The sequence below is a fragment of the Trichoderma citrinoviride genome (genome assembly GCF_003025115.1).
Source record: "Trichoderma citrinoviride strain TUCIM 6016 unplaced genomic scaffold BBK36scaffold_7, whole genome shotgun sequence".
NCBI lineage: Eukaryota > Fungi > Ascomycota > Sordariomycetes > Hypocreales > Hypocreaceae > Trichoderma > Trichoderma citrinoviride.
In genome coordinates, this window is record NW_020194715.1 from 1240008 (window position 1) to 1260981 (window position 20974).

At 54.0% G+C, this 20974-nt stretch overlaps 8 protein-coding genes across 8 annotated transcripts; 2 read left to right on the top strand and 6 right to left on the bottom strand.

The window, feature by feature from the left end:
• Nucleotides 1-1765: 1765 nt before the first annotated feature.
• On the bottom strand, nucleotides 1766-5154 carry BBK36DRAFT_1118576 (leucyl-tRNA synthetase; the record flags this gene model as incomplete). The annotated part of the gene is made up of 2 exons (XM_024890490.1): nucleotides 1766-5062; nucleotides 5113-5154. The coding sequence occupies 2 exons, from the start codon at nucleotides 5152-5154 to the stop codon at nucleotides 1766-1768; spliced, it is 3339 nt and encodes a 1112-aa protein (XP_024749774.1).
• Nucleotides 5155-5678: 524 nt separating this feature from the next.
• BBK36DRAFT_1201186 (hypothetical protein) lies at nucleotides 5679-6250 on the top strand (the record flags this gene model as incomplete). Its single annotated transcript, XM_024897158.1, has 3 exons — nucleotides 5679-5933; nucleotides 6008-6078; nucleotides 6137-6250. Exons 1-3 carry the CDS (start codon nucleotides 5687-5689, stop codon nucleotides 6248-6250), a joined length of 432 nt encoding a protein of 143 aa, XP_024749775.1. The 5' UTR covers nucleotides 5679-5686.
• Nucleotides 6251-6414: 164 nt separating this feature from the next.
• Nucleotides 6415-7059, bottom strand: BBK36DRAFT_1169051 (adaptor protein complex AP-3 small subunit; the record flags this gene model as incomplete). The annotated part of the gene is made up of 2 exons (XM_024895259.1): nucleotides 6415-6912; nucleotides 6991-7059. 2 exons carry the CDS (start codon nucleotides 7057-7059, stop codon nucleotides 6415-6417), a joined length of 567 nt encoding a protein of 188 aa, XP_024749776.1.
• Nucleotides 7060-7587: 528 nt separating this feature from the next.
• On the top strand, nucleotides 7588-8285 carry BBK36DRAFT_1201192 (Frataxin; the record flags this gene model as incomplete). The annotated part of the gene is made up of 2 exons (XM_024897159.1): nucleotides 7588-7944; nucleotides 8049-8285. 2 exons carry the CDS (start codon nucleotides 7588-7590, stop codon nucleotides 8283-8285), a joined length of 594 nt encoding a protein of 197 aa, XP_024749777.1.
• A 329-nt stretch (nucleotides 8286-8614) lies between these two features.
• On the bottom strand, nucleotides 8615-9211 carry BBK36DRAFT_1201193 (DUF1763-domain-containing protein; the record flags this gene model as incomplete). The annotated part of the gene is made up of 2 exons (XM_024897160.1): nucleotides 8615-8708; nucleotides 8838-9211. 2 exons carry the CDS (start codon nucleotides 9209-9211, stop codon nucleotides 8615-8617), a joined length of 468 nt encoding a protein of 155 aa, XP_024749778.1.
• A 689-nt stretch (nucleotides 9212-9900) lies between these two features.
• On the bottom strand, nucleotides 9901-11854 carry BBK36DRAFT_162569 (hexose transporter; the record flags this gene model as incomplete). Its single annotated transcript, XM_024897728.1, has 5 exons — nucleotides 9901-10259; nucleotides 10338-11050; nucleotides 11110-11592; nucleotides 11661-11726; nucleotides 11805-11854. 5 exons carry the CDS (start codon nucleotides 11852-11854, stop codon nucleotides 9901-9903), a joined length of 1671 nt encoding a protein of 556 aa, XP_024749779.1.
• Nucleotides 11855-11992: 138 nt separating this feature from the next.
• On the bottom strand, nucleotides 11993-12861 carry BBK36DRAFT_1102468 (hypothetical protein; the record flags this gene model as incomplete). The annotated part of the gene is made up of 3 exons (XM_024889168.1): nucleotides 11993-12361; nucleotides 12518-12578; nucleotides 12677-12861. Coding segments are annotated over 3 exons (615 nt in total), but the record flags the coding sequence as incomplete, so codon positions are not given.
• A 2903-nt stretch (nucleotides 12862-15764) lies between these two features.
• Nucleotides 15765-20330, bottom strand: BBK36DRAFT_1169054 (WD40 repeat-like protein; the record flags this gene model as incomplete). Its single annotated transcript, XM_024895260.1, has 10 exons — nucleotides 15765-16650; nucleotides 16684-16753; nucleotides 16787-17001; nucleotides 17092-17266; nucleotides 17297-17378; nucleotides 17412-17783; nucleotides 17838-18223; nucleotides 18267-18972; nucleotides 19003-19323; nucleotides 19941-20330. The coding sequence occupies 10 exons, from the start codon at nucleotides 20328-20330 to the stop codon at nucleotides 15765-15767; spliced, it is 3603 nt and encodes a 1200-aa protein (XP_024749781.1).
• Between the last annotated feature and the right edge of the window lie 644 nt (nucleotides 20331-20974).

Sequence of the window (20974 nt, forward strand, 5' to 3'; positions counted from 1 at the left end):
CATCTGGAGGCGCTTGAGTTAAGCAAGCCCCTGAGCCGGCAAAAGGAACCAGCGTCTCTCTGCGCTGCGGGCCTTGGAATTGCGACCACTTCGCTTGCGAGGCAAGGCCGGCGGCGAAATTTTCTCAAGAGCCCAGCGCGCCCAGCTGGAGTCAATGCAGAGATGCTAGCCCATGAACATGTTGTTTCTTCTGTTTCTTTTTCGTCTAGCCTCGCCTGCCTGTCCCCTTGCGCTCCAAATCAGGCGGGCCACCGACGCCAGGGGTGCTGAGAAGGGCTTAGGCTGGCGATAGCTCCGTGGCCTTTTTGGCGGGCCGGCTCTCAGACAGTTGAATTCACAGGAAAATCACAGCAGGAAACGCTGCGCTGGCTACGGTACCACGACTTGCGCGGCTGTGGGGCTTCGCTGTACTGCAGTATGTACAAGTACAGTATCACCCAGGATGGATCACAACGACTCAAGCGACTGCCCTCAAGTCGGTTGGGATGACAATTGCTTGTATCTGACCTTATCTGCTGGTGGTACGAGTTGTACGCGTCAAACAACATCACGGGTTCGGATAGGCATCGAACTGTCTATCGGCTGGTTCCGCCAGAAAGGAGCACTTGAAAGGACTTTGTTGGGCAAAGGGCTAGGGACAGACACGTTATGACAGGGCCGCGCTGCTGGAATTGGAAAAGAAGGGACGAAGAAGGCCGACAGACCAGGAGCAAACGGAGGGACTGGCCACGAGGGGAGGCGAGGGTAGAGAGCTTGTGGACACTTCCAGCCGTGCTCCCACATGGATCTGTTGAGCCTCTCCAACATCGGGTACCGCCAGGTATCTTTCCTCGGTAGCCGACGCTCGGCGCTACCTGCAAGTACAAACTCACAGATACCCGTGCCAGCGGCAGCATGGGGGTCATTATTTAGAGTGATGCTGATCGAGAATTTTGCACGCACAAGCTTTTCGACTAGGGGCGAAACAGAAGGGGGGGAGAGGAAAGGGGGCGTCGCTAGAGAGGAACCGCGCCGCGCCTCCTGAAAAGACTTGTGAGAAGAAGAGGGAAAAAAGAAACAAGTACGGAGTACAGAATGCTAATACCGAACCCACAATTGGCGGAAGGCGGCCGAGACACACGGCGTTTGGGAGACGGTGCGCCGGGCTCGAAATGGCCGATGCCAATAGTACTATGTACTAAGTGCTTAGTATTAGCCTTGAGCGTTTGGGCCCTTTTTTACCGTTTGGGGCTTTTGTCGGTCAGTTGAGAAACGGAGGTCGGCTGCTTCTGTGTTTCATTACCTGCATAGGCAACGCAAGGGAGATGGGCGAGGACTTTCGTATAGAGTGCGAAGTACGCGTTTGGTGGGTAAGATGCCCAAAGTAATTTGGGGCGAGTCCCAATTTGCGGCTGACGTTGAAATTGCGGTTCACTACACTTCACTACCTGGAGCTGAGGGCTGGACTTTTGTACGGAGTAATTGCAACTCCGTAGTAAACGGAGGGAAACTCGAGAAGCAAGCAAAACAGAGCCTCCTGTCGAACAATAATCGCGAGAGATTCAGCCTTTTCAACTACGCATTTGATTGATGAATCAAAAAAGGTTAGAAGCCGTGAAAGAAATCTCATTCTCTCTTCTAACCCGATTTCTCTCTCTCTCTCTCTCTCTTTTTTTTTTTTTTTTTCATCTCTTGGTCTCTAAACAGCTTTGACAACTGTCAATTCCTTTTTCTCCTCTTCCTTTTTTATATCTGGGCAAAAGAAACGTCTTTCTATAGAAACCAACTAAGCCTCGACATTCTCAAAGAAAAACGTGGGCTGGCCAGGCACCGCGTTCTCGGCCACGGGCACCGCAATGTCCACCTCCTGGCCGTCGTCGAGCCGCACGCCCTTCTTGCCGCCCTCCTCGACGACGAGCACCTCGCAGACGGACAGGCCCGACGTGCGCTTGAGGCCGGGCAGCATCTGCGTCAGCGTCTCCTTCTCGTCAAAGGCCAGCTTCTGCTCCAGCACCACGCCCGCCGGCTCGCCCGCCTGCAGGCGCTTCTTGAGCCCTTGCACAAAGGGCATGGCCTTCTTCATCTCGCCCATCTTGGCGATGCGCCCGTTGAGCGCCTTGTCGTCGACGCTCTTCGTCGCCGGGTCCCACAGCTCCTTGAGCAGGTCAATGTACTTGGCCTGCCACGCCGGGAACTTGGCCGCCATGTAAATGGTCAGCTTCTTGGGCCGCTTGGGGTCGAACGAGACCTCCTTGCCCTTGGCCTTCTTCTTGAGCTGCTGGCCCTCGGCCGAGTTGATGTTGGAGGCCGTGCTGCGCACGTACTCGCGCTTGGCCGACAGCGCCGCGTCCACGGCCGGCACCTCGGGGAAGCGCGCGTTGTGGATCGTCGACTCCTTCTTCAGCACCTCCAGCCAGATGTGCTCGGCCCAGTGGGGGGCGATGACGGCCATCAGCAGCGCCTGCAGCTCAATGTACCGGAACACCAGGTCCTTGTGCATCTTGATGCCGCCGGCCGCGCACGCCTCGCGGTAAAAGTCGCGGGCGCTCGTCAGCTCGTACAGCGCCGCCTTGAGCGCCAGCTTGTAGTTGGTCAGGCCGTACTGCTCGATGGCCTCCTTGGCGCACGCGTTCATCTCGTTGTTGAACAGGCCGTCCTGGAAGTTGTTGATCTCGCCCGTGCGCAGCTCGTTCTGTTCCTTGACCATCTCCTCGCACCACTCGCGCAGGGTGAAGAGGCGCAGAATGTTGTTGTCCGCAACGTCTTCCTCAAAGTTGGCGTCGCTGACACCATCACCGGCATCGGCCAGGGCAATTCGGGAAGCATCGGCGCCGTACTTCTCAACCATGTCCTTGAGCGTCATGAAGTTGCCCGTGCTCTTGGCCATCTTTTCGCCGTTCAGCATCAGGTGGCCGTTGGCTCGGACGCCACGAGGCCAGTACTCGGGCGGGAAGATGGCCAGGTGGATGTACAGGAAGAATGTCAAGTGGTTGGGGATCAGGTCCTTGCCCGAGCTTCGCAGGTCCAAGGGGTAAAAGTATTCAAACTCGCGGCGCATGCTCTCCAGAGTCGCGCGAGGGATGCCGGAGCTGGCGACGATGTCGTCCGAGATATCGCGGCGGCAGAAGATGGAGTCCCAGACTTCATCAGTCATCTGCTCGGGGCCGACGTTGCCAAGGCCCTTGGTACGGCCGAACAGGTCCTTGTGCAGGTAGTGGGCGACAGTGTAGTAAGCCATGTAGATGGTCGAGTCGCTCAGACTTTCGACCAGGAACTGAGGGTCCCAGGGCAGTTTTGATCCCAGACCGAATGACCGAGCGCAAGCCCACTGGTTCAGCCAGTTCAGCACGCCCTCGAAGCCGTTCTTGGTCTCGGGAGCCCACGTCTCCAGGCCCTTTCCGTCGGCGTTTTCGACCCATTTCAGGGCAGTCTCCTTCCAAGACTGCTCGCCGTAGTCCAAGTACCACTGGTCCATCAGCGAGACGATGCACTCGTCGCCAGATCGGCTGACGACCTTGCGCTCGGGCTCTGAGTAGGCAAAGGCCAGGCCAGCCTCGATCAGCTGGCTCCTAACCTTGGGCTTGGCCGTCTCAACCTTCTCGCCCTTGAAGTCGCCGACCTTCAGGATACCTTGGTAGAATCCTTCCTTGTAAGCCAGCTCCTTGGCCTCCTCCAGCTGCTTGGTATCCTTGGGCGATGCAATCTTGAGCTTCTTGACCAGGAAAGGCGCGCACAGGTCGCCGTAGGACGGGGTTTCGATGATGGGGTAAATCTCCAGCTCAGCCCACTCCTTCTGGATCCCGTAGTAATCAGCCTTCTTGGCCAGCTCAGTCACGGTTGCGAAATCGTCGGGGCTGTCTGAGGGGACTGAGGTGACGACACCGGTGCCCTTGGTGGGCAGGACAGTCTCCATGGGCAGGACTCTGACACCCTCCTTGTGCAGCGACAGAGGGGCGTTGACCAGAGTTCCAACAAGGTCGGAACCCTGGATATCAGCGGCCTTCTCGATGGAGCCCTCCTTGGCGAAGATGCCCTGGTAAGCCATGTTGCGAGCAGCTCGCTCGGTAATGACAAAGTAGTTGTTGTCATCAACCTTGAACAGGCCGTACGTCAACTTGGGGCCGACGAAACAGCAGGTCTGTCCATACATGGTCTCAGGCCTCAGAGTAGCGGGGACCAGGAAGACGTTGGCACCTTCAGGGATCTTGCCCTTGATGGCTTCCGCGGCCTTGGGCGCCCACTCCAGAACCTTGAGCTTGAGCGCAGTGTACTCCTGAGGGCCGACAGCCTCTCCCTCGGCACGGTCGTGGTCCATGCAGGGCTGGCCGTCCTTGATGGAGTAGATGGTATACCGCTTGCCAAACTTGATCTTGTTCAGCTCCTTCAGCCGGTTCATCTGCCAGCGCACAAACGCATCGTAGTAGGGGTTGGCATCGGTCGTGACGAAAGATCGTCGCCAGTCGATTCTCGCGCCGAAGCTCGTCAGATCCCTGATGGCCAGGGGAGGGAAGTACTGCAGCCAGTACTGGGAGTCGGCAAACTTGTGGATCTCCTCGGTCGGGATGCCAATGGCCTGCATGATCTGGAACTGATACTTCATCTTGACCGTCTTCGCGTTGGCCTTGCTCTTGTTGGTGCTGAACTTGGTGGGGTCCTCCTTGGTCTGCTTGGCGACAGGCTTGGGCTGCTCCTCGATGACGGACTCGTCCTCCTTGTAGCCGGAGAAGTCCTCGCCGAACATCTTGATCTCGTTGACCAGCTTGTCGGCGCAGGCCTTGATGGGCATGCCGGTGCAGTGGAAGCCCATGGGGAACAGCGCGCGCTTGCCCTGCATCCTGGCCGTGCCAGCGGCGAACTCGACCTTGGTGGCCGAGAAGGTGTGGCCGGCGTGCAGGGTGCCGTTCATGTAGGGGTAGGCCATGGTGCCGAAGAACTTGGGCTGCTTCTCGCGCAGCTCGGCGGGCGAGACGGAGTGGAAGGGAACCTCGGCCGTTGTCGGGGCGTTGGTCTCGAAGACGCCGTCCTCCTGCCATTTCTTCTGGTACTTTTTCTCGACAGCAATCAGGGAGTCGCGCTTCTCGGTCTGGCGAGGGAGTCAGCAGATGCGATCATGAATAGAACAGGCCGACATACTCCTTTCAATTCCTTGGTCTTGGAGATGGTCAGGGCCTCCATGGCCTTTGGCACTGAGGTCGTCGCCATGGTTGCAAATCTGGGTTGGCGACAATAAGAGACAAGGAAAAAGAGACTAAAGACTTGTTTGGGGGTCAGAGAAAAAAGAAGCCCGGGTGAAATTGGCCCTGTTTATGCGTCTCTCCCGCAGCTCTGCTCCCTTTTGACTCACTTGCACAAAGGGGAAGAAAAGGACCGTCTCGAGTCTCTTCTCTGGGTTGACTCACGGCGAGCAGATGAAGTTTGGCGGGGGTTTAAAATTCCAGAGCCGAAAAGCGCACGAGGAGGGGTGGAAAAGTGATACAAGGTACAAGGAACAATCGCGGGGCACTGTGGCGGTGCAGCGTGGCTGACACATGGCATGCGGCATGTGGCATTTGTACGTACCTATGTATCTAATCAACTTTTGCTAGCTCCTCCAAACAGCGTCATTCCCGTTTTTGATTGATATCCATCCATCTCGCCTTCACCTCCGATACCTCATTGCCTACAGAGAGTCTCTCCCCCAAACCTCTGCAGAAACCCTCACCTCACAATGTTCAGACCGACGCTCGCCAGACGGTTAGCCCAGACGGCAAAGGAGCAGCTCTCCAAAAGCGCTCCCGTGCCCGTCGCAAACAACCCCTACAAGGCTCGCAAAGTGTGGCCGCCCGACTTCAAAACCCTGACGCACCAGCAGCAGCTCCGGTTCGAGAAGAAGTACAAGCGCCGCATCGCGCTCGCAAACTATTCGCCGAGGTGGGACAAGGGCGTCAAGTATGCGCAGCTCCTCACAATTGCAGGTCAGTTACCCTTGCACGATACACGTGAGAGACTGGTGGTGATGATTGCATCGAGACTGACTGCTGCGGAACAGCTGCGCTGGTGTGGCTTCTCTTCTACTCTGAATTTGAGTGGTGGGGACAGAAGTATAAGCCATCGGAAGAGGTTTGTCGCAAAATTGCTTACAGTTTGAGGTTCAATGCGCTCACAATGAAGCTCTTAGTTACGGAAGCACGCCCAGAATCTCTTTGGCGTACTCGATCCCGAGAAGCGGTACGAGCGCCGCAAGGATGCCCCAGAAGTAAATCCGTCGCCGCGAACCCCAGAGTCGAAATAAGGCATTTTATGAAAGACTCGGGAACTTGTATGATATAGCTCTTTGTATATACGGCGTTTGGCGTGATACCCATGTTGGGCGACAGGTGGAAGACAAACAAGAATTGTATGCATATGCTGGCCACGTTTCTATCCGGCCCGTCTTCTGTTCCAAATTATCACAAATTATACCCGCCCAGTCCAAGCAAAGTTTCCTCCAATGCCCATTCCCGACCCAATCGTGCTCCGCCCCTCATTCACCGGCCGTTTAGCAACGGTCCCTTGGGCTCGAACACCAGCAACAATGCGGTCAAGGCTCGTCTCGATAACAACCCCCCCAATGATCATTTCCGACAGCGTCGCATGTAAAGTCTCAAAGTTGAAGATGAGATCCAGCTCGCAGACATTCTCAAACAGCTTGTCCAGCGCCTCAACGTATACTTGTATCAAGTCGATCAGCGCAAGCGGCGATTCCGTCGTCGTCGAGATGATGATGAAGTAAAGCGTCGCATAATGGCGGTACGTCACCAGCGAAGGCACGTCGCTCTGCTCTTCCGTCGAAGTATGCGACGTGCTGGACGCGGCAAGCAGCGGGGGCAGAGGCAAGAAGTTGCAGGAGCCCGCCGGGCGGTTCGACACGAGGGTGAAGATTTCGGATATCAGGCGCTGCTGGATGCTCGTGTCCTGTTTTGAACGGATGATTGCTTGAGTAAGCGCTTCTATGTGTGTGTCTCTGACGTTGAAAAGTGGTCGCAGACTCACCAGCTGGGTGTAGAACTTGGTCAGCCGAGGCTGGCCCTGGCCATTGAAGACCAAGAATGCGTTGATCATGGCCGCGAAACGAGTCTCATCATCCCCCGAGAGACTCGGTTTGGCGGGATGTTGGATGTAAGAAGAAGTGGCAGGTCTGGCGCTTGGTGGGGGGGCCGATAAAGGCGAGAACCTGAAGCTCCCAGTGACGTTGCCAAGGCTGCTTGACTAAGCTGAGAGGACCTCTCTGTACTTGTAATCGCACCGAAGATATGCGGCCATCAAGGTCCCTCTAGGTTCCCTGTCGCAAGCCACATGCCGAGCGCCTGGTATGGGGTACATGCCATGACGAACTCTTTTCGGCTCGTTGCAATTGGCGTCGTGCCGTTTTCTAGAGCTCACAGCTTCATCAGCTCCGTCTTCGTCTCCTCACATCCTCCACCTCACCAGCCGGCAATTGACCATCCACCACAGATTCACATCTCCCAACGCATCAAACGCTCCTCGACCCTCGCAGCCGCAACTACTAAAACCATTCAGCATCATCAACCTCTTCTCCATCCAACGAAAAGCAATCCTCCTCAACCCCCGCCAAAGCAAACAGCAACAATGGCATCCCCAAGCCGCACCCTCAACCTCCTCCTCCGCCGGACGCTCCGCACGTCCAGAGCCTCACCCGCAAGCATCCGGCCCCTCCTCCCCAGCATCTCCGGCGCAATTATCCCTCCCTCCTCAGCGCTGCTCTCACAGCGACGCCCGTTCTCGGCGCACGCGAGCCTGCGCAAGGGCATCATGCCCGACACCTCCAACCCGGACAAGGCGCCCACCAAGACGGAGACCAAGTTCGCCGTGGCCGAGCTCTCCAGCGAAGAGTACAATGACCTTGCAGACGAGTATATGAATGACTTGCTGGAGAAGTTTGAGACGCTTCAGGACAATGGCGCGCCGATTGACGTGGAATACTCGGTTAGTTTTTCTCTTCTGTCTGCCCCCCCTTCTCTCTGCGGACACTTGCCTCCCCATGTAACCGCTTGAATGGATGAGCTGACCATCTTTTTGCAAATCTACAGTCCGGCGTCATGACCGTCACTGTCGCTGGCAAGGGCACCTACGTCATCAACAAGCAGCCCCCGAACAAGCAGATCTGGCTGTCGTCCCCCCTGTCCGGGCCCAAACGGTACGACTTTTGCGTCGAGAGCGAGGGGCAGGGCGACAAGGAGGGCACGGCGCTGGGGACCTGGATATACACGCGCGACAACTCGAGCCTGGACGAGCTTATACTCAAGGAGATTGAAATGGAGCTGTAAGTTTCCTTACAGAAGAGGAGAGAGGGACGAGGGCTGGCATTGGCAGGGAGGTTTTACCTTAGGAGAGAATGTACTTGATAGAGATTAGCCAGCAAAGTGGCACGCGTGATCTATTCCGCTCTGTAATATTATCCTGATATGAATATTAAAAAAAAAAAAAAAAAAAAAAAAAAAAATAACTCGTATGGCAACAATGCTGAGACGTTTATGGAATTCTGTTCTCCTGTTGCAACATGTTTTGAATCCTTCCTTCGTGGCCTTCATGCACCAACCTGGTATCATCACCCATACAACCTCACCTTCTCGTCCCCATCCATCTCAACCCCATCTCATCGTAGACAAAGCCCCATGCTCTTATTCAACATCGCAACCGTCATGTTATAATGCTTCATTCCCTCCTGCTGCAACTGCTTCATATCGGCTCTACATCAAACTTCATCAGCATCTCATCCAAATCAACCCAACGTCCACTCCAATCCAACTCTCCAAATCACGAAAAGCACCAGATCAAGGGAGGAAAAAAAAGAAGAGCGAGGAAGGACAAAAACTCACTTCTGCTTCGACTCATTCACCGCCCTCCGCCAACTCCTCACCCCCCACCCGCTCTCCAACCTCACCCTCACCAGGTTCTTCAAGATCCTGTGCTCCAGCCCCCTCTCCCGCGCCGCCGCCTCCAGGAACCAGACCGTCCTCTTGACGCCCTCCCCGTCCAGCACCGCCGCCGCCGATGCCCCGTGCTGCCCGGGCTTCTTCTCCTTCTCCCGAAACGCCGCCCGCAGCTGGTCCCGCGCCACGTACCGCGCCGGAGCAGAGTACCGCACCGCCTGCAGGAGGCTGCGGTAGAGGCGCCGGTAGGCGTGCGTGACGTCGAGGTTGGTGGAGGCTGCTTTTGTCGCTGCGGCTGCTGCTGCTGTTGCTGGTGTCATGATGTTTAGGTTTGTGATGAGATACTATGAGAACGGGACTTCATAACATGATTTCCGGAGTCTTTCTTTGTTGTGAGAAGGCAAGTGAGAATGTTGTATAAAGAAGCGTATAACCTTGTGGCGTAGATGGGCAAACCGGGTCCTTTACCAGCTTTTATACCGTGCGACTCTGGTGCGCTGCGCACGGAGAATTCTTCATCTCAACGCCATCAGGAGATTCATCTAATTCATCGGCCGCTGGGCATATCGCTAATTGTCACTAGTGTTGAGTAATTGTACTACCGGACTCTTCACCCACTGCTTGCCATTATCTCCCATCAGTCATCAATCTGTACATCGTCAAACCACGAGCTGTTCAAGCGGTTGTCGCATCGAAACACCTTTGGAAGTCCTCCTCAGCTTGACCAAGTGCCCCCCGACCGTCTATAGATCCCTTTATCCTTGTGGATGTCAATCACACCTCCTCCTTCTTGACACAGGTGCAACCCGTGCGATTCCCATCCTCTTATATACTGAAACCCATCGCCTTATGCTGAGGAGTAGTCTAGGCCGATTGTGTACCCAATGGAGCGAGAGCAAGCCACTTTTGCATTGCTCCGCATTCTAAGTGCTCCGAAAAAGTAAGAGAAAATCAAACAAAAAGAGCAAATCTATATGGATACTTCAAAATTTCAACACGACAACCCTCTTCAGTTGTCCCGGCCCTCGTCTTCTTGCTGACCGAGAGGGGTGTACCGCCCTTGCCCACTGCTTGGACTGCCCGAGCCGCCACGGTTAACGACCCTAGATAGCCATCCGCTGATGCTTCGGTCGTCACCACCACCCTGGGCAGCCTTGCCATCATTGATATCAGGCGGGTCAAGAGTAAGGCTGGGAATGGGCGTCGTTGACCGGAACGGCGTACGCCCGGATCCAATGGGCGATCCACCCCGGATGAGAGACCCGGTTTCGGCATGGATGGAGGGTGTCGCTACCGTGCTGGCATCACCAAAGATGGAGTCCATGTCCTCGAGGCGAACTCCGCATGTCTCTGGGTAAATGAAGTAAACTAAATGGGCCGGGTCAGCAACTTCTGAGGCAAGAATATAGGCAGGCTGTGAGAGCGTCGGCAACGCCAGCAACTTACCAATGACGAAACTGGCAACGCAGAAGAAGGCGTGGACGAGATACAGGCGCCATTTGATCCACTCCTGCAGAATCGGTGTCATTTCACCCACGAGCCAGTTGAAAGCCCAATTCGTCGCTGTCGACAAACTGGCACCCTTGGATCGAATGCTGAGAGGCAGGATTTCGGGAGGGTAGAGCCAGGGAATGGGTCCCCATGAGTAACCAAAGGCAGCATTGTATATCATGACGAACAGAACCACCATCCTAGGCGTCCACTTGACGTCAAGATAGAGGAAGTATGAGATGAGAGACAGGGAGATGGCCATGAATATAGCTCCGGTGAGGAGAATCATTCGTCGGCCCCATCGATCAACGAGATACCACGGCGGGATGGTGGAGAGGAAATACGTGATGCCGTTCAAACCAGTCATGAGGACAGCGTCATGGCCAACCCAGCCGGCAGACTCGAACACATAAGGGGCGTAGTAGGAGATGACGTTGATGCCGTTGAGCTGCGCAAGGGCCTGGGCAGACATTGCGATGAAGACTCGTGTGCGATACCGTCGGAACATTTCAGAGTACGACCGCTCGCCCTCCTGGCGCTGCAGGAGGACGTTCATCTTGATCTCGCGGTACTCATCGCGGGCCTTGGCGTTGTGAATATCACCGCCACCGTAAAGGTTCGCGATGACGACCATGCCCTCCTCATCGTGGTCATTGTCCAGGAGCCATCTACAACAGCGGATTAGCGTCTCATAGCTGGGCATAGCAAGGCGGTAGTAGTTGTTTACCTGGGCGACTCCACAATGATCAAGCTTCCCAGTCCCAAAAGGGCGCCCATGATACACTGCATCATGAGCGGAATGCGCCACGAGAGGTTACTCTCAATGTATCCGCAGCCATAGTCGACCCAGACGGACGTCGTGTAGCCGATGATGTTGCCGGAAAACTCGATACAGGCAAGCTTGCCACGGTTGTGAGGCGGGGAGATTTCGGATTGATAGACAGGCACAATGGTGGAAAGCATGCCGACGCCAATGCCGGCAATGATTCGTCCCAGCATCATCATTGCCATTGACGTTGCCAGCGTCTGCAATGCTCCTCCCACGAAGAAGATGCAGGAACCGTACAAGATTGTACGTCGACGGCCGATGATGTCACCGACGCGGCCAACAACGAGAGACGAGATGAAGGCTCCGATTTCGAGGATGGCGACCATAGTCCCGACCTCGGCTTTCGACGGGTGGTTGAAGTAGTCGATGAAATACGGGCCGCTGGGAGAAGGGACGTCGTCAGTTTCGTTTTGCCTGCTGTTGCGAGATGGGGAGGGTCAAAAGCCTACGTGATGATGCCCGACATGACGCCTTGATCATATCCGAAGAGGAAGACTCCCAACGAAACAAATATGCTCGTAAAGTACCTATCGCAAAACTGTTAGCACGATTAGGTCCGAGAGCAGAAAAACCGGAGAGTGCATGTGTCGTACAGCAAGGCCTTGCCGGTCAGGCCGTGGATGGAGCTCGATGAGCCCGCCATGATGGATCCGATGCAGCGCTCCGCTCGAGTCGGTGGTCGAGGACGAACGTCGGGAATCTCAATCGCCTCTTTATCGACAAACGGCGACGGCGAGAAGGAGTGGGTGCGGCGGTGCGGCGACGGGTCGTGGATGCGGACCTTCTTGTGCTGCTTGTAGTGCGGCTTCGACTGGCGGCGCTGGACGCTGGCGAGCAGCTCGTCCTCAATGTCGGCGGGCAGCTGGATGCGGACCGGGTCGGTGTCGTCGCCGTACTGGTCGCCAATGTCGCCAGTGTCGGTCCAGGACGATGTCTCGGACTCGGACGACGGGCGGTGGGGAGGGGCGCCGTATCCCCTGGCGGAGAGGAGGGATGCCGACTGCGAGTCGTAGTCGTCTCGGTCCCTGTCGCCGTCGGCGCGCGAAGGGAGGGGGCGAAGGGGGATGTTGGAAGGGAGCCGGGTCGATGTTGGAGGAGGAATGTTGGGTGGTTTTGGGGGCTGATCAGCAGCAGCACCCGTCTGCAGGCTCTAAGGCAGAGAGAAAGAGAGAGAGACAAGACAAAGAGGAGAGGGAGAGACAGAAGCAATAAAAGAGCGAGGCTCCAGCTGTCGTGTCGGTACTGGATACTTGTCGACGGGGTCGGGTGACAAGAGAGGGCGGATTGGCGTCAATCAGCGACGGACGGACGGCGGTTTGATGTTCGTTCTGTGGTCAAGCGGCGTGAGACAACACCTTGGCGGCCGGCTGAGGTACAAGCTGGGTACAAGGCTGGGCACCGTGGAGTGCAGGGCAAAAGACGGGCAAAAACACGCAGAAACAGGCGGACGACAGGGCACACGAACACGAGGCGCGACAATGTCCCGTGCAGGTACCGCTCCGGCCCGGCAGCGCGGCGATGGCCTCCCAGGCTGGACTCGCAGATGACCCGGAATCCCAGAACGCGAGGGCCACGAGCCTCACGATACGTCACCGGCGGGCCGTTTTTAGGGCGGGCTGCAGTGGTTAGAGTGGTAAAAGGTGATAGTGCGGGTGGAGTGTCGGCGACAGATGCACGATGAGGGCGCTTTTTGAGGGGGAGGAGACGAGATCGATGCCTTGATTGGGGTAGCCAAGGGGAGCTGGGGTAACAGCTGATTCTTTCCTTTCTTTTTCCCTTTTCCCTGTGCCGAGATAGGCGGTTGAGATCCTGGAGAAGCGAGCGAGACAACGAGAGACGAGGAGACGGAGAGAGACAAGGACGAAGGCAGCAGAAAGGTGGAGATGATTCAGAGGGCGGAGGAGGAGGGAACAAGACCAAGACCGGCCGCAAACTGCCAAGTGGCGGCTGTGTGTGGCGCGCTGATCCTGATGACGGCCGAATAGGGGGTTGAGGCGTGAGAAATGCGATGAGATAACAATACAGGCGTGCAATTGACGGAAGAATTAATTAGGACTCTGGCTGGATGGTGCTATGGTAAGGTAAGTAAGGAGAGGAGAGAAGAGAAGAGGTTCGAGTAGAGTTGAGTGCAAACAAGGGGAGCAAAGTTCAAGTTGGGCTCAGTTCATCAATATGTGTTGTTTGGCGCGCTCAGGGAGATGACGATTGGCGTCCCGGTCCCCTAATCTACAGCGCTCTCTCCCGCCAGATCCGCCCCGATAACGCGCCTCTCAGGGGACGGGATTTGACCCATCATTGCCCGCGCCTCATATGTATGAGAGCAATGAAGATGAAGCCCTCGGTCTGTACGTAAGCCCAGCTGTAATCAATAAAAGTTGCATCGTTCGGTATCAACATTTGTCATCAACTCTGTTTCAAGTTGATCCTCTCCAGAACTCGAAATTCAACCGGGATACCCACCACAACGTCGTTGTACGAGTACATGTACGGAGCAATGTACACCGATTGCCCTCAACTGCCCGTGATGGATCACCACATGCACACATATGAACACACCACCATCTCCAACCTCCTTGACCACTCCAAGTAAATCTCTGTGAATCTCACAAAACGCCCACCAGCATTCCAGATAACAAACATACAGGAAGTTGGCAAGTTGGACAAGTCTACCAGGCATCTCCAAGCCTAAAACCCCAGCAAAGCTCCGCTGTTTCCATAAATCTCCCCGCTGATGTACAACGACGGCGCATCAACAACGCTTACATACAGCGGCGCCAATTCCGCCGGCTGCTCAGGCCGTTTTCAAGAGCAACCTCCGAGATCTGCTTCGCCGCGAGGAAGCAGAAGCACGGCGGCTCCCGTCAGAAACATGGGCGCCTAGCCATTAGTTGGTCAAACTGCTCTGTCAAGTCAGCGGCAAAGGAGCGCCAGTTGCCGCCTTGGATATACTAGACTATCCCGAAACACCATGAAACTGTCCACTCCATGTCTTCCTACATCGGCCACTTTCGACTCTCGAGCCACCTCACCCATCGAGGTCAACCAGAACATCGAGACCTCGACTCCTACGAAACGACTTACAAAGGAGCCAGCCGACTCCCCGTCAAAGAGGATTCAAGACCTGGATATGAGTACCTAGGTAGTAGATGTGTTGATCAGGTCCGTGTTCATGAGGCAGTTTGCGTCGCCCACCAAGCACATACGACCATATCCATTGGAAAATACGGGATCCCGTCCGCTCTCCCAGAGTCAAGCCAATGAGAGGCAGATTAGTAGTCAGGTGGGTGACCACTGGCGAACACCGGCTGTTGTATGTTTTTGTTTTTTGGTTCTTTTTGCTCCTTTATTCAGGTGTTGAAGGCATCCAAAGAGTGCTTCTCCCATGTTGCGTTGACTCGGTGGCTGTTGTTGCATCAGGAGGGGCTTGGTCGAAGCTCGATTGGAGGACTGGGAATCCGAGCTGCAGCACCCGTTAGTAGATTGAGATGCATGTCTCAGGAAAACGGGCGATTGGATCAATCAGGGCTCTGGAAAGGTTTCTCTCTGAACCTATGTAAGTCAGTCTTTTGGAGATGTTTCCATCTGGACCCATGTAAGCCAGTCTTGAAGAAGTTTAGAGTCGTGATGTGGTTTGGCTCTCCTGTAGCCAAGTCACTTTTCGGACGGATACTAACCTGACATCAGGCAAACGACTTTCGCCCTTCATAGAGCTGGGAAAAGCCATTCAGTCGACTTGGAGGCCGTGATATCAGTCCTGTTATAAAAGTCTGATGAGAGTCCATCAAGCCTGAAGATTCAACCCCTGAACTTACACTCAAATGTACCTTAATCAGTCACCAACAGATCACCACCACCAAACACCAAATACCAACATCAAGCTCTCTATTAGTATTGCTCCCACACATGCACCACAAATCCCCCCCCAGTGATCCGCACAACGCCAAGCGCCCTTCCAGCCCGTCGCCTCACGTGGAATCCCCGGCTCAATCTCAGCTGTGGGACGCCCACGTCAGACGACATGCTCATTAGCCAAGGTCGTGTGCAGATCCTTTTGTGCGACCCTCGGCCGATTAGGAAACGTCTGTCTAGTAAGCGTTGGATAATGGAAACGTACTTGCCAATGAGGTATCATCAGTGGTAATTATATGAGATGGACAAGAGTTGTGTGATATCAATCGGTGGTGATACGAACAATAACATAAATCTTCAATTCGTCTGTAGTCCGGTTAAGCTTAAATCAGACGGTATCCAAGCTATACAGCCAGCAATGAAGCCACTCCAAGTTGACTCTGTGCACCTCAACCACAGCCCACATTTATCGTGGACTTACGCTTCAGATTTTCACGGTAACTAAATATCTTGTAGTCGTAATGACGCTCGGCCCCAAAGTCGTTTTGCTCCATGTTGGAAATGCCAAAACCCATGATGCAGTCCCTATCGGCTCCGTAAGCTGAAATCGAAACGGCCGATTCACCTCTTTAACTCAAGAGATTCCAATGGTAGATGCCACAATCTCATAACCCAGCGGCTAGCATCGTCATAGTAGATACTTTTCAAGCCAACAGCGCATCCAAATCGTCGACGGCAAAGCGGAAAAAGTGTCCTGGGCCGTCAAACCTGGATTGAATCACTACAGACCCATCGCGCAATACAATGTTTATGGGCCGGTAATCCGGGGGCAGCCACAACACCCGCTGCTGTCTTTTAAGCATCCATGTCCCATCGCGAGAGATGTTGAATCCAGACATATCAAATATACGAGGCTGGGCTTGCTTGAGCGATTGGTCGCTGCCCTCGCTCTGGCCAATGAGATGCTGCAATTCATTACGAAGCTGCAGCGGACAAGGTTGACTTATATCGAGTGGCTCGAACAAGTGTATGAAGATAATGTCGCCTGTATTTATGTCGCAGATAGAAATTGTCCCCAAACCTGAGAGCAATCCCAGCTTTGTATCGTCTGGCGAAAACACCGCAGCCACAGGCCAATCATTAGGGATATCGTTCCCAAAGTAGAACTGCTTTGAAATGGCACCTGAAGTTAAATCCCACATGACAACGTGAGGGTCACGCCCGAAAATCGCTGCAACCAAATCCCCGTTCGACGAGATCGCAATCGGCGAATCATAGAATAGGATAGTCGCATGAAGCCACTTTAATGGACTCTCGAGTCCGATCGTCTGTACGTTTAGTCCCGTAGCTATATCCCATATCCCGATACAATTCTCTACCCTGGATGCTAATCGTTTGCCATCCGGAAAGAATGCCAGAGAAGTGATGGATGTTCCTGACCATGGAAAGTCCGTTAAGCAGGCACTGGTGAGTGAATCTCGGATTCTGATGATCTTTCCTTCTGTCTCGGAGATAGACGCTGTCGCCAGTTGTGCTCCATCTGGCGAGAAAGCGATTGCCGTAAGTGCTTTTGTTGTTTCTTCGGTTGTACTGTTTGGTAGAGTGGTGGCCAAGTCCCATAACTCAATATTTTGGGCAGGGTAGTAGCGACCATCTCTTGTTTCTGCAATGAACATGCCGTCAGGAGACGGTACTGCTACATGTACCCTGATGCCGGGCCTCCCACCCCCGCTGAGTTGCCGCAGACAAGTGCCCGTGGTAGTGTCCCAGATCCTAGAGGATGCATCTTGTGACACTGACATCAGTCTTTGAGAATCAGCCAGAAACTCAAAGAACCATGAATCATCTTGGAGTTCCTGAAGGCATTCGCCCGTTGAAGCCTCGAATATGTAGATGCAACCCGCCATTGCTACCGCCAGTCTTGAAGCGTCCAAAGAAAACCTTGCGGCCCAGAAAGAAGACACACGTCCATCGGCGCAACTCTTGCCAACGCGTAGAGGCCTATTGGTTGTCATGTTCCAGATAGATAACATGCCATTCTGGTCTGCCACGGAGGCGAGGTGTGTCCCATCCGGTGCAAAAGCGGTGGCTCTGCACTGATGCTGGTGGAGATGATGTGTCTTCACTTCCATACCTGTGCCGAGATCCCAGGTGCGAATGAAGCTTTCCGTGTCCGAGGAGTGGACTGCAGCCAGCCGTGCGCTATCTGGTGAGAACGTGATGTCGACGATATTACAATCATCGTAAAACGTATAGATGCTTGTTGAAGACATCGCGTCCCAAACCTCAACCCCCCGCCAAGACCCAGCAGCGAGGTACTTGCCATCAGTTGAGAAAGCCACTTGACGAACAGAACTCAGGCAGGTGAATGTATGCAGACACGTGCCTGTCTCTGTGTCCCATATTTTAGCGATGCCGTCACCGGACCCAGATGCCAACTGTGTTCCATCTGACGAAAATGCTACTGCGTCAACAGTGTCCGTATGCCCCTCGAGAAAATGAAGGCGGGCTGTCCATCTTGATGGCATATCTGGCTTCTTAACGACCCATTTTGGTACTTCGGTATCCTCGTATAACAGCCGTACCAAGCTCGATTTGGGAGAAAATATGAGTGCTGAGCAATAAACCTGCAGGGGCGCAAGCCCGATTCCAACTTTGTGATACAGGACAAAGCGATAGACATCTTCTATGAGGTTGCGCATTGTACAATCGTGAACCAGTGCCTGGGCATCAGTTAGTCTTCATTGCTTAATTTTTCGAGCGGTTACTTTACCTACCAAGCTCCTCAAGATCCTGACAGCCCTTGCGGCATCAGGAATGCTTCTGATCAAGCTACAGGCCTCCAACCAATTCAGAAGCTTATTGTTGAGAAATCGGTGGACGACACCGTCGTCTTGTAGGCTCAGCACACATTTCTCCCGGTCTAGGTCATTGACAGCTTTGAGATGATTGATCCAATAGATGCAGGAGTATCTCGCATGTCTCAGAACATCTTGATCTTGATCTTGATTCGGCGCGTACTCCTCGATAAGGGCGCCAGGATGGCGGAGATTGTACATATCGCGCCGCAGGGTTGTTGATAAAATCTGCAGTGACCTGGAGAAAACGGCATAATGCTGGCTCCCAATCCGAGGGGCAACCATCTTGTCCCTGAGCAGGAAGTCTTGCGCAGATTGATGAACGAAACGCACCACGTTATCCCTGACCACACGCGGCAACTATTTCCTCAAGCTCGTCGCCGCTGAAAGCATCTTCCATGTCTAGGAGAGAGGCCAGTTCTGCCAACGTGACAGGTCTGTATACGACGGCAACTAGTCGGAGAATCTTCTCACACAGATCGGAGTCTTCGGATTCGCGAATCTGCTGCATCATCCTCTCGTAAAGGGGTCCAAGATCAGATGGAAACTCAGCCATCTTCTTCAATAAATGTCGTTTACGAACTCCCAGTTTCAACAGCTCTTTGCAGACCAAAGCCACCCAGAGGAATGTTCCTCTCGCATTGTCGGTCAAGTAGGTGCGAACCTTTTGTTCCATCTCCTCGTCCAGCCCTTTCGCATTTCTCAATTGAGCCGCTTTGTGGGAAACGAAAAAGCGAACAGCCTCAGAAACTGACTGCTCGTTAAGTTCGAGGGAGAACCGAATGTTTTGTGATACTGTGCCCAGCTTTGCCCCAATCGTGGTCCAGTTTCTGCTCGATACAATCCACTTCGCGTGGGGATTCGCAGATGTTCCCACGATTAGGTCGAGAAGCCGCTCCAAGTCTGCCTGGCATTCATCAAGCGCATCGACCATAAAGACTTGGCCGTCTAAGCTAGGATCGTCCAAGAGTTTGGTGAACATCTGAGAGAGCACAACCCAGGAATTGGCATCCTGGAACAAGGCTGCCCCGGCTTGGTCGTGTTTCTCCTGAAGCTGTGGGAGAAGATGTCGATTTGCATTCACCAATAGGTATATAAGGCCGCGTAGGACAGCCGTGGCGTTGTTAAGTCGGGGATCAGTCGCCTGGCAGAAGAAATAGCACGGCGATATATCGCAGCTCTGCAGTTCATCGATGATACCGCACATAAGCATCGTCTTTCCTTTGCCGGGATCACCTTTGATCCATAGCAGGTGATTTTCTTTCTCATCCCGCCAGGCGATGAAGTCAGTATGCCCTATAGCCCAGCCATAGGCGTCTTGCAAAAGGCCGCCATTTGTGTCTTCAATTCGGGACTTGTCATCGCGTGGATCAGTGACGCGCAAGTCCTTGAGACATTTTTCCGCCTTCTCACCAAGGAAATGCTCTTGTATTGTTGGCAAGATGTCCTGGATCTCGTTTTGGAGTACTCGGCTGCCACGGTCGATCTCGCCAAGCCGTCTTTGGACCGTCAACGCGTTGAATACTCTCGAGTCTTCTTGAACAGCCGCTTCAGCGTTCCGAATATCGTCCAGTTGGCCAGCCCAGTCATCAGCTTTGATTGCATCCCTCCAGAGGGTCGGTCGATGTCGGCGATAATAACGGCAAACGCTCTTCATTTGATAGAGAAGCAGCTTTCGATAAAGATCGATTATATGTTTTTCCATCTCGCTTCGCAGTGCGCTTGGCGCAGACTCGCTTTCGTTGCCATCCAACAGTAGTTCGGCCAGATGCCAGTACCAATCCATCCTTGACACAACGTAGATGATGCCTTGGTGGTTTGCCTTGGCTTCTTGGAAGGAATTCGAGGCCATCTTTGCCGTTATTAGTCACCAAATGGCCACAGATAGAGCACAAGAGCTTACCTCGAAAGCGAAACAGACACCAGTCCATGCAACTGCAGCTTCTGGAACAGCTCGAACAGCTTGGCGCATGGCAGAACTAACTACGGCAAGGCCACCACCAATCTTCTGTTGTTCGCAACTCTCTCTTCCTGTCGTTTCAGAGCCGCATTCACAATCGTATGCATTTGTTTCCATCTTCCGCCATATGCCGCATCGATTCGATTCTCCAGGGACGCTGGCTTGGAGACACAGCCTTGATCGTGAAGGAGCTCCCGGGAGAGGATTTTCTCGTAGGCCTCTACGAGCTCGGCGTTGCTCAGTTTCAGCAGCTCGTATGCTTCGTTCCATAGCCTCCCTTGGAGCGGCTTGGGTTCGATAACGGGCTCAGTGCTCGCTGGAGGCATGGGAACGGCCGTTGATCCATTGGGCACAGGTGGAGGATCAGGCTCAATGGGTACATGTACTTGCTTGTCCTTGTTTGGATCTCTGGTCGACCACTTTTCTTTCAGCTTGTTCAGAAGTCGCGGCATGTTTCCAATGTCTTTTCTATCGTAGCGTGGGAGATGGATATGCTAACCTGTCGTCTCGTAAGGTTATTGAGTAGACGTTGTGTTGATCTCAGCGGCATGTCGACTGGATGTGTAGAGGTACAGCCCCAGGGAGGCTGAATTGGAGGCTGATTCGCTCCAGTCTTTCGTGCCTTCATGTGTCACAGAGGTATCCATGATTGGCCATACCTGCCTGGTTGGCTGCAGTCATGATTGCAACCGACCCAACCAGAGTGCTGCACTTCACCAGGTACATTGGAATATGACCGACCTATAGAGAGATGCAGGTAACTCGCTGTGACCTCAAACGAAGGTTGGTGTTCACGGACGCAAAGAACAGCTCTTTGGCGTTGACGTCAAGGTGGCCTACCCTGGAGGAGTATGAATACTGCTGGGTGCGCTAATAGCAAGGCAATTGATGCTGTGAGAGTGCCGGTGAATTTTCGTGATGTTGTTCTCGAAGGTTGGGTCTGGTGAGAGATCACGTAAGTTTGCTGGGAGCAAACAGTTGAGGTGTATATGCGATCAATTGGCTTCTTTGTCTTCCGTTGTATAGATCTCCACGACTGGTTGTGAGATCCGATACCAGGGATTAGTTGCAGGTACAAGGAGTCCCTTGGTTGAAG